Source organism: Saccopteryx bilineata, chromosome 1 (genome assembly GCF_036850765.1).
Source record: "Saccopteryx bilineata isolate mSacBil1 chromosome 1, mSacBil1_pri_phased_curated, whole genome shotgun sequence".
NCBI lineage: Eukaryota > Metazoa > Chordata > Mammalia > Chiroptera > Emballonuridae > Saccopteryx > Saccopteryx bilineata.
The window spans coordinates 182,452,263-182,468,598 of record NC_089490.1 but is presented as its reverse complement, the minus strand read 5'-3'; the positions used below and the strand labels follow the sequence as shown (position 1 = coordinate 182,468,598).

General features: G+C 41.7%; 1 protein-coding gene across 4 annotated transcripts in view; it reads left to right on the top strand.

Moving 5' to 3' along the window:
• The window catches only part of FHIP1A (FHF complex subunit HOOK interacting protein 1A), a 252,247-nt gene that overhangs the window by 159,559 nt on the left and 76,352 nt on the right, over positions 1 to 16,336 (top strand). For all 4 annotated transcript variants that reach the window (XM_066280839.1, XM_066280847.1, XM_066280862.1 and 1 more), the window contains one exon: positions 5,192 to 5,818. In XM_066280839.1, coding sequence (XP_066136936.1) covers positions 5,192 to 5,818 — 627 coding nt within the window. The remainder of the gene's footprint in view (positions 1 to 5,191; positions 5,819 to 16,336) is intronic.

The window sequence follows — 16,336 nt, the reverse complement described above, 5'->3', positions numbered from 1 at the left end:
TCAAAGTAGCATAAATAATCAACTATTGATAACATGCATGTATGTAAGATACAGAACAATGTTAAAATGGAGTCAAAGCTAATCTGAGAAAGATTTGTGTTTATTGTGAAGAATAATCATTTGTTAGCTTGAGGTGTGATTATGTGATTTATGTGGACCTTTCAATTCTGAAAGCACTTGAGCTTTCTATTGGGAATTTGTGAATATTTGAAATTCAGGTCTATTTTCATTGACTGGTGGGGGCCATTATTACAGCTAAGAATAGGCATAGCTGATATTCCTTAACGAAAGAAATATGCTATTTGTTCATCTTATTTAGCCTCAATAATCCTCATATCTAAGGGCAAGTGACTTTGAAGTTAGGTTAAAATTTAGCTAGATTGGTTAGAGTATATTTTGTATACCATTGTTCACACCATTGACTTTTAAAAATTTGTTTCTTTTTAGAATTGTGATAATTTACATGTGCATCTCTATGTGATCTGGGCTCGTGATTCACACACACATATTCCAGCTTGTAATTATTAAAGATTGTCATTCAACAAGTGCCTGGCTGTGATCAGCAAAACGTTCACAGGGTAATTTCTGATCTCTGCTGGTTTACTTGCTCAATGACTGTGGGCTTTATCAGCGGTGGATCAGTTTCTTAAATGATATTTGCAGCCTCACGAAGTACACTTGTTTAGTAAAGGAAATGTTTGCAAAACATTTTGCTTGCTTTTACTCTCGTCCCCACCTGGATCCCTCCAGCCCCCTCAATTGTGTTTTCTCCAGAACTGAATCCCTGAGACTGAGAGTAGACGGAGCTGAGCAGAAGCCGGGGCTGGGAAATCTGAGGCAAGGCTGAGAGTAGGAGAGAGAGGATGTAGTGGGAGAATGGGTAAGGCCCGGGGCGCTGCTGTGAGCAGTGTGGGATCACGGATCCACAGGACTGGAATGTCAGAGTCCATAAAGAGGCGAGACCAGTCAACAAGCAAAAACCAGGGACACAGGAATGGTGGAGTTAGGTGGGCACAAAAGGAAAATTTAAGGAAAGGTCCGATCACACCAGGAACCAGTCTACAGAACTTGAAAGAGCTGTGACACCATTCTGCAGCAGACCTGAAACATGAGAACAGAAGTGCTTTGGCGTTTTAAGGCACGTTGTTCCCTAGCCAAGAAGCTTGTGAGCACTCCCTGTTAGGACAGGAACCAGGCCCAGAGTGTGGGCCCCAGAGCCCACTTGTAAAAGCAGGTCATGGGCGGGTCTACCTGGAAGGGAAAGGGCGGTGACCTGGGCGGGTCCTGACACCTAAGGAGAGAGCTTAAGGACTTGTGGCAACACAGGCGCAGTCAGCACTTTGCTGAGCATTCTGTTTTCCATGACTCACTGGCCTTGGTTGTCACACGCCCATCTTCCAGGCAGGAAAACCACCCTGGCTAGAGCTGGGAATGGGTCAAGGGCACTCAGTGGGTCTGTTCCATTCCAGATGATCAACAGGCCTTGTATCTCCGTGGGTTTTCATAGCACCGTTCGCATGTTTCTCTGCCCATTAACCCAGAAGGTAGTGGAGAGGAGCTTTGCATTCTCGATAAAAATCTCAGGTTTCTTTTTGAGGTTTCTCACAGCAAAAAAATGTAGAACTGTGCAAAGAAATACATTGGAATAAATAAAATAAATGAAAATTAATTCATGAGAAAAATGTAACTTGTGATCATGTATATAGTCATGCATCATGCATATAGACATGTACATATATAATAAATATTTACATGCATGCATATGGTATTAGAATATTTGCCTGAATTTCTATTGCTTAGGAATTTCTGAGGATGAGATTTCTAATTATTGATTGTTAACTCAGTGTTTTGGTCTTTTTAAAAAGACATTAGTACAAAATTATTTATATTATGTCTCACTTCTAATATACACCTCTGTCAAATATTTAGTTTTTTAACTTAAATTATTTCATGTATACATTTGCAAGTAATTATATGATTCTTAGTGTTTATTTTTAATGGCTTTATTGTATGGTGATGTAACATTTTGATTATAATTCTCTTACTTTTGACCATTTGGGTCAATAATGTTTTTATTTTTCATTATTAAAAATATCATTGGTATGAAAAATTTTTGAACAAATTATGTTTGGGTTGTTTCCTTCAGTCACTTTCCCCAAAGTGGGATTAACAAGTCAAAGGGCAAGAACAATCATGAAGCTTCTGTACATATTGCCAGATTGTTTTCCAGAATGATTGAGCTAATTCGTGGTGCCACTATCAACCTATAATGAACAGTCCCAATTTTAGACAGTTTAGACAGTCTGAGCACACATGAGAAATATAATTACATTTCTACCCTGAGGCCTAGCTATATAGATAGCTCTTATAAGTAAACTTAATAGGTGGACTTTGAAATTTTACACTTGATCTTAGCCAAAAGACCGAGAAGCGATAACTTTGAAATTTTAGAATTTACAAAGCATGTAGCCAATTTGTTCTTCATGTGTTTGTGGCCTTACATTTAGGGCCCTGGGGCTGGAGAACATGCTGTGTGGAGGTGGAGCCCCCTTTTGGACAAGTGTGGTATTGTGCTCTTGGTGAAAGGAGGTCAGCCAGCACCCCCCCCCCCCCCCCCCCCCCCGTTTCTGCCAGTGAGGTTATCAGGCCTTTGAGGAATGCTGGGTGGCTTCTTGGATGTTGGGATGGGTGGGGGCAACCTGCAGTCGGCATAGTGAAGGAGAGGAGATGCCTAATGGGCACTCTGGGGCCAGCGGTCATTGAGCCACATACCTCCTGGGTAGCTGCTAACTGAAGGCCTTTCTCATTGAAAATGTCAGCTCAGGGATGTTGGGGTGATTTTCCCCTTTGTGACAGCATTATTAATTTTGCGATGGAAGTTGACAGAGATGACAGATTCTGTAGAATTCTGTTCATCCTATGAGGATATAACTTGCCTGGTCTATAAAGGTTCCTTTGCCCAGTTTCCAGCAGAAGAAAAACATAAAACCTTTCCCTGAGAAATAAATTTCTGCTATCGCTGCCACACATGCTGGCACAGCCTGTGCCTTTGCCAGCTTCCCCAGTGACTTGCAAAAATTCTGTAACCTAAACACGGAACATGTAACGGCACGTTACAGAACCGGGCTGGGAGGGGACTGCAGAGGACGAACCTGTGTCATACAGCACGCGGTTCAGAAGGGCAGAAAGGAATCAAAGTCCTCAGTGTCTGATTGTTTAAAATGATTATGTTTGTACATTTTAAGGGAAATAAATGACTATTATCACAGAAATTCCAAGCCCTAAAGTTACATGGAAGCTGAGATGCAAAACTGTTTGAATTTCCAGGTCCCAAACTGGAAGCTGTGTTGATGGCAGAGCGAGGTGGAAAGTATTCACAGGCCACCAGTGGTCACGGAGCGAAACACCAGGGCTGTCCCATGACCTGATCTATTTATTTCTTTACAGTCAATTGACTTTTTCTCTTTGGTGGTAAAATATGTGTAATAAAGTTTGCCATCTTAACCGTTTTTTTTTTAGAAGAGGTGACAGACAGGGACAGATAGACAGGAAGGGAGAGCAATGAGAAGCATCAAGTCTTTGTTGCAGAACCTTAATTGTTCATTGATTGCTTTCTCATATGTGCCTTGCCCCAGGGGCTCCAGCCAAGCCAGTGACCCCTTGCCCAAGCCAGCAACCTTGGGCTTCAAGCCAATGACCTTTGGGCTCAAGCCAGTGACCGTGAGGTCATGTTTATGATCCCACACTCAAGCTGGTGAGCCTGCCCTCAAGCCAGTGACCTTGGTGTTTTGAACCTGGGTCTTCTGCATCCCAGGCCAACACTCTATCCACTGTGTCACCGCCGGGTCCTGCTAAACATTTTTAAGTGCATAATTCAATGGCATTCACTACATTCAAAATGTTATGCAACCATCACCACTATTTCCAATACTTTTTTCATTACCCCAAACACAAATTCTGTATGTTAGGGATTTATTTTGTAATTGGTTATCTCAGAACGTTTTCTGGCTTAAAGAAATGCAGACACATGCCATATGTTAGGGTGGATTCTGGTCGGTATGTGTCTCTTGTTCACCAGTTCCCTTTCATTCTTCCTTGTGTTGCTTGCTTGGGTGAAGAGGGTACCCATCCAAGGAGGGCAGGAGAGGATAATGTTCTGCCAAGGACCCCTGAGGCGCAGTGTTCCTCTACTGAAATCTCCAAATCAATGCTATGTATTGGCGAACACAGGTAGCCTTACTTATTTAATGTATTTTAAAATTAAAAAGCAGTATTCCTGACAGTTTAAAATAAAATATAAGAGCCCTGGCCGGTTGGCTCAGCGGTAGAGCGTCGGCCTAGCGTGCGGAGGACCCGGGTTCGATTCCCGGCCAGGGCACACAGGAGAAGCGACCATTTGCTTCTCCACCCCTCCGCCGCGCTTTCCTCTCTGTCTCTCTCTTCCCCTCCTGCAGCCAAGGCTCCATTGGAGCAAAGATGGCCCGGGCGCAGGGGATGGCTCTGTGGCCTCTGCCCCAGGCGCTAGAGTGGCTCTGGTCGCAACATGGCGACGCCCAGGATGGGCGGAGCATCGCCCCCTGGTGGGCAGAGCGTCGCCCCATGGTGGGCGTGCCGGGTGGATCCCGGTCGGGCGCATGCGGGAGTCTGTCTGACTGTCTCTCCCTGTTTCCAGCTTCAGAAAAATGAAAAAAAAAAAAAAAAAAAAAAAAAAAAGAATAAAATATAAGACCTTGTCATCACTTTGAACACAGAAATGGTTACTATATTTTTTTATATTTCTTTTCAGTCTTTTTTTCACATTTTTTTTTTTTGGTGGCATATTTGATAATGATGGCTAGTCTAACTATATAAAGTAACTTACTTTTTATCATCTACCATATCACTTACAAGTTTTCATTTTGCTGAATAGTCTTTGTCATAGTAGGCCCAGAAATGCATGTAGTTTAATTTACAATACCATACTACCTTCTTTGACAGGTTGCAAAAAAATTATAGCTATTATCAATGAACATCTTTCTATAGTTAAATCTCTTTATTCTCACGAGAGAGAGACAAACACAGTGTTCACATACATCTTGTTGTGGGCCACGGCTCCTGTGTCTTCAGTGGAGATTTGGTACCATCAGTGGTGGTGTGTTTTTGTCATTATGAGACACATCAGCCGGATGACAAATGTTTGGTTTCGTTACAGGTTGTGAAGATCTTAGAGAAAAACGACCCCTTGAAGAACACCCAGGCAAAATACGGCTCCATCCCTCCAGATGAGGCCAGTGCTGTACAGAATTATGTAGAACACATGCTCTTCTTGCTGATAGAAGAACAAGCCAAGGATGCGGCCATGGGGCCGATTCTGGAATTTGTGGTCTCTGAGAACATCATGGAGAAACTCTTCCTTTGGAGCTTGCGGCGGGAATTTACTGATGACACGAAAATCGAGCAGCTGAAGATGTACGAGATGCTGGTCACCCAGTCGCACCAGCCTCTGCTGCACCACAAGCCCATTCTGAAGCCCCTGATGATGCTGCTGAGCTCGTGTTCGGGAACAACCACCCCCGCCGTGGAGGGGAAGCTGGTCGTCCTGCTCAGTCAGCTCTGTTCCATCCTTGCCAAAGACCCGTCCATTCTGGAACTGTTCTTCCACACCAGTGAGGACCAAGGGGCGGCCAACTTTCTCATCTTCTCCCTCCTGATCCCCTTCATTCACCGAGAGGGCACAGTGGGTCAGCAGGCCCGGGATGCTTTGCTTTTCATCATGTCCCTCTCCGCCGAGAACAGCATGGTGGCCCGTCACATCGTGGAGAACACCTACTTTTGTCCAGTAAGTCCCGCATTGCCATGTTTCTCGCCCACTCCTTCTTTCCTCTCTTGTGCTAATAATGGTAAATACTTTAACATTAATAATTAATGCTGAGCTGTGCTTGGCAGCTTCTAGGGAGAGATAGTTACAGGAAAACTTTGGGAGGGCACAGGACAATCCTAAATTGAGAGGCTATTTGCCTGAGCTGTGTCTGCTCCAGAGAAGCCGACGGAGGAAACTGTATGTGTTACCATGTTCTCGGTTCATTTCTGCTGGGTTAGGAACTATTTTAGTTTTCCCTAAGAGCATATCCTGAGCAATTGGTTAAGACCTGCACTTTCTACATTTTTAGCTTTTTAGGTTTATTTTGCAGCAGTGGATCATGGCATGTGGAGAGACCCCTTGCAGCTGGTTTCACAAATTAATCTGTTTCTCAGCAAGGTAATGACCACGATTGTAGATAGAAAGCACTGATATCATTTAATAAAATAAATACATATTTACAGTTTGGGGTACCAAGAAATACTCTATTCTGTATTCTGAGTAGCTTCTTCATCACTTGTACAGTGAGAAATAAGATGCAAGGCCCTTTGCAGGTGTCGGAGTAGCCCAGGTCCCGTCACAGTTCCGAAAAGTAATGGGCGCTGCCTGGGACCCTTAAGATGCCTTAGGGCTCTGACCATTTTTATGGTGTGAGTGTTGTCTTTGGAAGGGGGAGTTAGGTGGCAGGTTTAGCTCTTCTTCTGCTTGTCAGTTAGGTTAGGCAACAGCTACTGATATTCTCCCAGCTCAGTACCATCTCCAGTTCATGTCCATTGTCTGTCACTTTTTACCAGTTGCAGCATTATATTTCCTTTTTTTTTCTTTTTTTCTTTTTATAGTGACAGAGTGAGAGTCAGAGAGAGGGACAGATAGGGACAGACAGACAGGAATGGAGAGAGATGAGAAGCATCAATCATCAGTTTCTCGTTGCGACACCTTAGTTGTTCATTGATTGATTTCTCATATGTGCCTTGACTGCGGGCCTTCAGCAGACTGAGTAACCCCTTGCTCAAGCCAGTGACCTTGGGTCCAAGCTGGTGAGCTTTGCTCAAACCAGATGAGCCCGTGTTCAAGCTGGCGACCTCGGGGTCTCGAACTTGGGTCCTCCGCATCCCCAGTCCGATGCTCTATCCACTGCACCACCATCCGGTCAGGCGCAGCATTATATTTCTTTATAAACAATATAACCTTAAATTTGCCTGATTCTGCTGGAATAGTGCGTAAGACCAGTGGTCCCCAAACCCCCAGGCCATGGACCAGTACTGGCCCGTGGGCCATTTGGTACCGGTCCACAGAGAAAGAATAAATAACTTACATTATTTCCATTTTATTTATATTTAAGTCTGAACGATGTTTAATTTTTAAAAAATGACCAGATTCCCTCTGTTACATCCATCTAAGACTCACTCTTGACACTTGTCTCGGTCACGTGATACATTGCCACTAAAATTAAACTCATAAACTAGCAAAATGAGTGAAAAACAAAATCCCATCCAAAGTTTTTTTTTTGCAAAGTGGAAAAGGGCAGTGAGGAGACAGAAGAAGAACCTACGACCTCGAAGAAAAAGAAGGCTTCATTTGACAATACCAGGAGTCCTACTTGAAGTATGGATTTATCGCAACTGGTGATTCTCGCGCACCAAGGCCGCTCTGCATAATATGTGGCTACCAGCTAAGTAATGAGGCAGTGAAGCCTTCAAAACTGCTTCGCCACTTGGAGACCAAGCACCCTACTTTAAAAGACAAGCCTTCTGTGTATTTTGAAAGAAAAAAGCATGAACAAGAAGGACAGAAACAATTACTGGTGGCCAGTACATCAATAAATATGAGTGCACTGAGAGCATCATGCTTGGTGGCTAATTGTATTGTTAAGGCTAAGAAGCCATTCACCATTGGTGAAGAATTGATCCTTCCAGCCACTAAAGACATTTGTCGTGAACTTCTAAGAGAGACTGCGGTTAAAAAAGATAGCACAGATGCCTCTTTCGGCTACCACTGTCACACAGCACATTGAGGAAATAGCAGAGGACATTGAATCACAATTGTTGGAAAGGATTAATAAATCACGCGGTACCCTCTCCAGGTTGATGAATCTACAAATATTGACGGCAAGGCAATGCTACTTGCTTACGTGCGTTATCTTTATCAAGAGGATGTGCATGAGGATATGTTATGTACACTATCATTGCCAACCAAAACCACAGCCGCAGAATTATTTAAATTGCTGGATGACTATATATCAGGAAAACTGAAATGGTCTTTTTGTGTCGGCATATGCACAGATGGAGCTGCTGCCATGACCGGAAGGATGTCTGGTTTAACTACTTGGATTAAGGAGGTTGCACCTGAATGCGAGTCTACGCATTGTGTCATTCACAGGGAAATGCTGGCTAGCTGAAATATACCACTGGAACTTAACAGTGTATTGAATGATGTCGTTAAAGTTATTAACCACATCAAAGCACACGCCCTTCACTCACGCCTGTTCGAGCAGCTTTGTGAGGAAATGAACGTGGAGCACAGACACCTTCTCTTATACACAGAAATAAGATGGTTATCCCGAGGGAGGTCCCTGGCCAGAGTGTTTGAATTACGAGAGCCACTGCAGAGATTTCTCTCAGAAAAAAAAGTCACCTCTAGCAGCACATTTCAGTGATGAGCAAAACTCGCTTACTTGTGTGACATATTTAACCTCAATGAACTCAATCGGTCACTTCAGGGGAAAATGACAACTGTCTTCAAGTTGGCAGATAAAGTAGCTGCATTTAAAGCCAAACTGGATTTGTGGGATCGACGCATGAACGGGTATATTTGACATGTTTCAAACATTCGCGGGAATTTTGGAAGAGACTGAGCCCAAGCCTTGATTGTCCCAGCTGGTGCATGATCACCTGCATTAGCTTTTAAAAGAGTTTGAATGCTACTTCCCAACCACAAAAGACCCACGAATTGCTAAGCAATGGATCCACAATCCATTTGTAAACAAACCAGGTGAATCCAGCCTATGTAGGCAAGAAGAGGATCAACTACTGGAGATCGCAAATGACAGCGGCCTTAAAAATATGTTTGAGACTACAACTCTGCCGTTGTTCTGGGTTAAAGTCATGGCAGAATACCCCGAGATCGCCCAAAAGCACTAAAAACCCTGTTGCTATTTCCGACGTCCTATTTGTGTGAAGTGGGATTTTCTGCAGTGACAGCAACCAAAACAAAATTACGGAATAGACTGGACATAAGCAACACACTTTGGGTGTCATGGTCTCCCATTAACCCTAGATAAGACTGTCTCATTGCAGAGAAACAAGCTCAGGGCTCCCACTGATTTAGTGTTATGGTTGTTGAGAGATAGGCTACTATCTCTCATTCTATATAAACATTATAATAAATAACCCTTAACTTAAAATATTCATAACAATGGTGAAGTTGCATTTTTCATGCACTTTATATTTGTTTTTGTGTTGTATCTTATTTTTTAAGGCATGTTTAAACGTTACCATAGCGACTGGAAAGTGTTTGGAGGCAGAGAAGATGTTCCTCATGTTATGTTGTTGGTGTGATGTTAAGAGGACGCTTCTAATAAAGTTGCATACGAGTACACAGTGGATTCATGTTTATTTTTATTGTTGTAGGTTCATGATTGGTAGTGAGCCTGAACCTATCATATTACATATTGATGTCAGACATGAAACGTTGTCAGAATAACAAATTTAAATACAGCCTGAATAATGAGGACATGCTCGTTCCTCCTTTAACTTAGCCCAATAAATATTGTAAGTTCAACAATTATATTTAAAAATACCACAGTTTTTACACCGCATAATTTTATTTTGTGCATTTATCCGTCCCACCCTAAAGGCCAGTCCGTGAAAATATTTTCTGACATTAAACCGGTCCATGGCCCAAAAAAGGTTGGGGACTATTGCATAAGACCATTAGTAAATTGTTTTTGAAACAGGCCAGGCAAGCTGATATAAGTAAATTAGACTCATTATTACAATAATTAACACTGTATAGGTAGTTCTTGACCAGGGGTGAGGCACTTAGAGGGTATTTAGAAATGTATGGGCCATGTGTTTGTTTGTGATAGGGACATGGGGTGGCTGGGGAGAAAGGTCAGCTGTCATTTAGTGTCTTGGGGCTAGGGATGCTTAATGTCCAGTATTTTGCAGACTGGTTTTGGCCCCATAAAGAACTGACCTGCTCAGAACGCTAATAGTGAGTAACATAATGTATTTTGCTTTGAGGCTTAAAAGCAATAATCTTGTTTATACTACTAAATTCCTATTTTTACAAATAAACTAAGGTCAGCTAATATCTGGTGAATATTTATGTCAGGGCAAACAAATAAGTAAAAAAATTGTTTTTGCATGTGCATGCATGCAAGAGAGAGAGAGAGAGAGGAAGGAAGAGAGATGAGAAGCATCAACCTGTAGTTGCAGCACCTTAGTTGTTCATTGATTGTTTCTCATATGTGCCTTGCCTGGGGTACTACTAGCCGAGCCAGTGACCCCTTGCTCAAGCCAGCAACCTTGGGCTTCAAGCCAGCGACCTTTAGGCTCAAGCTAGTGACCATGGGGTCATGTTGATGATCCTGCACTCAAGCTGGTGACCCCACGCTCAAGCTGGCAACTCTAGAGTTTTGAACTTGGAATCTCAGCATTCCAGGTTGATGTTCTATCCACTGTGCGACCACTGGTCAGGCAATAAATAAATTTTTTTGAAAAACAGAATTGCAATTAAGAAATTCCAGGTATGAAGTATCTCTTCCCTCCTGGCTTCTGACCGGTGGAATAAGAAATTGTACAAAGTCTGATAGTCAGATGAGAAGTGAAGAACTGATTCCATTCATCTGCACCAACATATCAAGTCTTCTTTCCTATGAGCTCGCCGAAAAAAATGTTTATCTTTTAATAAGCTTCTGCCTGCACAACACTGCTCATATATAGCTCCCTTTTTGTGTCTACCACTCCTGTTTCTAGACCCTAATGTGTCTCCCAACTTCCTTAGCATCTATCAAATATACCACCTTACACTGTCAGATTAAACTCCTGAGAGAATTCAGATTTTGCTGTTTTATTGCTTAAATTTCTTCAAAACTAGATGTAGCAATTGTGGTAGGCAGAATAATGCCCACCCCCCAAAGCACTCGTCATCCTAATCCTGAAACTGTGAAGGTGGCTAGTAAGATACAGTCAGGATTTGAAAATGGGCAGGATTTAAAATGGGGCAGTCAAGGACCCATGTGCTTAACCACTGCCTTGTACATAAGTAACAAAATGTAAAGGCTTACTATAAAACACCAATCATAAAGAAAAGATTGGAATTAAGAATAAAAAACAGATTGGGAAAAGATGTTTGCAACACACCTAACTATAAGTGATTGGTACCCAAAATATACAAAAATATTTATAATACTACAAATTAATAAGAAAATAACAAAACAACACTTTAGAAAAATGGGCAGTGGATGTGAATGAACAATTCCAGAAGACACCCAAAGCCAAGAAACATGAAAACACGCTCATCTTCTCTAGCACTGGACATGCAAACCAGCCCACAAACAGATACCAGATAGTGTTGATCAGAGCGGCTAACTGTTAAACATCTGGTCACACCAAGTGTTGTCAAGGGTGTAGAAAAACAGGAACTCTTCAGAATATAAATTGATATAATAAATCGGGAAAGCAACCTGGCAATGTTTAATACAATTGACTATCTGTGTGCCATGTAATCCTACATCTTCTAGATGTCTACTCAAGAAAAATCTAGCACGTTTCACAGTTACATGCACAAAGATACTCAAGAGAAGACTAATTTGAGGAAGAGAAAAATAGAAATATATTAAGAGAAAGATAAAGAAACTTGTTTGTTATACACCAGTGGAATACTGCTCAGCATTCAAAGTGAATGAAATCACGTGTATTAGCATATAACTATCTACATATGCAAATACCTATAATTTTAAACACATGTTAAGTAGCAAAAGTATTTTATGTAAATACTAACATATAGTATTTACATACTATATGTTATAAATAACATATTTACATACTATATGTTAGTATTTACATAAAATTTACATGAAGTTTTAGAATAAAAGATCTGAGTGTATGCTGTTTTTTGGATACATATGAATACAGTAAAAGTTAAAAAAAACAAGTACCATAATAATATGTACTAAGTTCAAGACTGGTTACTTTTGGGGATGAAGGACAGAGAAGGGATGGTAATGGAACTGGAATAAGGTTTAACGCTATTTGTTATGTTTTATTTATTTTTTTTATGAAAATAAAGAGTACCCATAAGAAATTATGGGCAAATATTAAAATCTGTTAAATCTTGGGATGGTTTCTATTCTTTTATGTTTTATGTGTTTGTAATATTTCATACCTGAAAATTTAAATTTATTAGGAATAAAATGGAGCATATTTTTAATGTTTTGATTTTCACTTAAGATCACTGTAAGTAGATCTTACTGAGTAATTGTTGCTTTCATAAAAACGTCTTTTCAAACACGTTACAGTTTATTAACATAGGGAAAACGTCTACAGCTGACCTTATTTTCTGGCATGGAATGCAGAGCTTTGTTGTATTAAGTTGCCCCTCAGGATGGATTCCCATAATCTCATTTGTACTCAGTTTTCTATAATTACATCTGACAACATAATTTTTAAAAAGAAGGACCTCTTTATGTTGAATATAAAAGCACACTCCATCAACCATTTAGCCAAGGACCCCAAATGACAAAAAGCTTTCTCTAATTAGTATGATTGTCACAGTTGGTTAGCATCAGGCGTTGGGAAGAGTAATGACTCTTTCAGGAAACAAGACCACTTTTGGAAACTTCTGCTGCGGTGGTTGATAGGAAGAGCTTGCTACTTCTCCTCTTATCTCAAGATGTGCTTTTCCAAGAAAAGGGGAATGAGGAAGCCCTGGGGAACAATTTAGTGCCAATAAATGGTTGGGGGCTCTGTGACTATGTGCTTTTGATTTTTTATTAAACTAAATATTGATGATTACACTTGTTACATATTGGCAAAAGTAGAAAGCAGCCGATACATAAATTCGGAAATGCAAATTGAAATAAGCAACCTTTAGGTACACAGCCTCAGGTAGAACATTATTTATCCCATATCTAAAATTTATGAGGACTTTTATGTTGGCAAGCTGTATCAAATGGTCCCCACCAGGTGTTCTGCTGCTAGCTTCAGACTGAAGCCATCTGCTGGAAATCTTTCTGTTTTGTCTAAAATGAACTGGGTCCTGCTAGATGTTGCACGTTAAACATGGACCTCCCCCGACTTGTCTGTCACCTGCCTTCCTTTCACCTCGAGCATCGCTGTGTGTAAACCGTGATGGTAATCATTTTATTTTACACGCGTTATTTTCTTTAATCCTTGCAGCAACTCAGTAAAGAAACTGAACCCTAGAGGACTTAATAACAGCCTGTAAATAGCAAAGTCACGTTCCACAGCCACTTTAGTCTGTGACTAAAATCCATGGGCTCAGCAACTACCATGCTATCCTGCTTTCAGGGAAGTGGTTGCTTTTTAAATTATCTGTTGTTATCCTTATACTTTTATACAGTGATTAGTTTCTTTTAAGGAGACTCTTGAGAGAAAATAAATAAAGAATATGGGGTTAATACGTAATGTGTTAGGAATAAATGTGTTTTATAATTACTTTTGAGTGGTCAGGACCAATGAAAGGCTGAAAGAGTGGATGGGCATTTTATTTTTAATTAGCTATTGAATGTCTATGTCTTTTTAAATTATGTTAAAAGTGAAATTTAAGAGTAAATATATAGATTGTGCCATTAAACTCTTGCGAGAATTATCTACAACCTTGTTTGTTGCCCTTTCTACTCCCTTGTCCTGTGGCCACAGCACCCGCGATATCCCTTCGTGTAGCGATCGTCTTTCTTGCGTTTATTAGTTCGTCTTCTCCATCTTGCCTGGTCTGACTTGCTCACCATGTCTCTTCCTCCAGCACCCAGCCCATAGTCAGTGTTCTAGAAATATATGTGGATTGGGTGAATGATTCTGAACTCCGAGCAGTCTTAGAGAGGAGGAAATACATATTTAGCGGGGAAGATTTTGGCATCTTGTTCTTAAGACTGTGCAGCACTCCTTTGTTCTGCAGAATATTCTCTCCCCCGCTTCTTTGCCCGGGGACCGCGGCGGAGACGTTCTCCAGCCCCCTTACAGTGGCAGGAATGGGCAGGACCCCCGGTCCCGCACAGGCAGGCTGCTGTTCACATCTGAGCCGTGCCTTTTTCAAGAATACTCTTAAAGAAAAAAAAAGTGAATATTAGGTATATGTTATTTTTAATTACTTTCACTGATGTATGTAATTTGAAGGTTAATGTTGCTGTAATTATATTGATATACTAAATAGTTATCCCCAGCTTTTTAGTCGGGCAAATTAAGCCCGTCTTTATGAATTCATCTTCAAAGCCTCCAAGTGGTTAAGGAATTGGGAGTATACAGAATTAGAGCCTTTGTTCTGTGGTTAATTTAGCATGAGTTAGCAAATGTAATTGATTTTACAAATGTGGCATCAAGGTTAGATTTCCCTTCAAGGAGAATTTTGGTCTCTGTTCTCTCTTGGAAGAGGTTTCTAATTTATTACAGGCAACTCACAAGGGTCACATTTAAAACTGGAATTAAAGTGATTTGTTTGGGTATGTTGACAAGGAGATAAGTACTTAGAATAGGGGACATTCTCCTTTGGGACCACAGATGCTTTGATTTTGAGAAAGAGATAAATGTACTATCTTGTTTACGTCCTTACCACAGTACCTGGCCTGAAGCTGCTCACTCATTCTTTTTTAATGAGCAAGTGAATGAATGAGTGGATAAAAGTCAGTAGGAAACAGAACACAGAAATGGTCATGATCTTCTGATTTCTCAAATATTGAAATGGCCCAGCTGTTTCTCTCCTTGCCCTTCCTGGGTTCCTACGCTACATGACCCCAGCCCTTCCTTCATGTGATTTCTCTGCACTACAACTTCCAGGCTCTCATTTCCCTCTTTTTCTTTTTCTTTTTTTTTTAAGATTTTACTTATTGAGTTTAGAGAGAGAAAGGTAGGGGTGGGAGGAGCACGAAGTATCAACTTGTAGTAGTTGCTTCTCATATTTACCTTGACTGGGCAAGCCCGGGGTTTCGAACCGGCGACCTCAGCATCCCAGGTTGACGCTTTATCCACTGCGCCACCACAGGTTGGGCAGGTGCTCCTTTCTTTCTTTATTTTTTAAAGATTTTATTTATTCATTATAGAGAGGAGAGAGAGAGAGAGAGAAGTGGGGAGGAGCAGGAAGCATCAACTCCCATATGTGCCTTGACCAGGCAAGCTCAGGGTTTTGAACCGGCGACCTCAGTGTTTCCAGGTCGACACTTTATCCACTGTGCCACCACAGGTCAGGCCCAGGTGCTCATTTCTTAGGCCAGGCTTGTACTCTGTTGTTGAGCTGGAAATATGTATTACTCATGAGAAGCACTGCTGGCCTCTGATACGCCCCATACCTGCCTGCACAAATCGTCTACACCTGCAGCGTGGACTGGACTAAACAAGTGAGTCCAGGCCAGATGGAGAAGACAGCCAGTAAACTAGCAAATGCAAGCATGACAGTTTCTATACAGAGGGATGCAGAGGGTGCCGTGGGAAGAGGACGAGGGGGAAGGAGAGGCAACAATGAGTTTGTAGGTAATTCTTCCAAGTTCAGCGCATCTGGACCCACGTCTCCTTCGGACTTTCTGTTTCTGATGCCAGGCACTATGGATCCTTTTGTCATACCTCACCTGTCTAAGCCTTCCTTCCCTTCTCCCTCTGGTGTAAACCTTGAGACAGACCATCTATACATGGGTGGTTCCATATCTTCATCTCTAGTCCAGATCCCTCTGCTACGCAGCAGCCCCATGGAGCTGCCTGCTGGGCGCCCCAGGGGGACGTCCCTCCAGCTTATTAGCCTGCCTACCAAACCCTGCAGGGTCTGACTCCTGCCCACCTTGCCGGGTTCTTTCCACCTCTGACTACACTCCAATCATACTGCACTCAGTTCCTGGAAGATGCCTTCTTTTCTCTTTCCTTTGAGCTTTTGAACATCTTCTGCTTAGCATAATCTTCCTGTCAACACTTTTTCTGGCTGTTTAGTAATTGATTCCTTAGCCACGGGGACACATCACTTCTTGTGAGAACATCTGCCCCCTCCCCCTCCACGTCTGGATTGAGGGTCTTTGGTACATCCACAGCACCATACAGTGTCTGTCATGTATTCTGAACGTTTATTACACTATTACTGTTGCCTGGTCATCTCTTGTTAGACTCTGGAATCCAGGAATAAATACTTTGCTATGTCTTTTCTGGACCTAAGTTAGGATGGATTGTTTTCTTGACTGTTTCCAGCCCATTTGAGCCCCTCATAACCTCAGGTTTATCAAGGAAGGAACGCCTTCTATTGGTAACTTCTTGCTTCTGTTCTTTGCCGCTCCTGCCT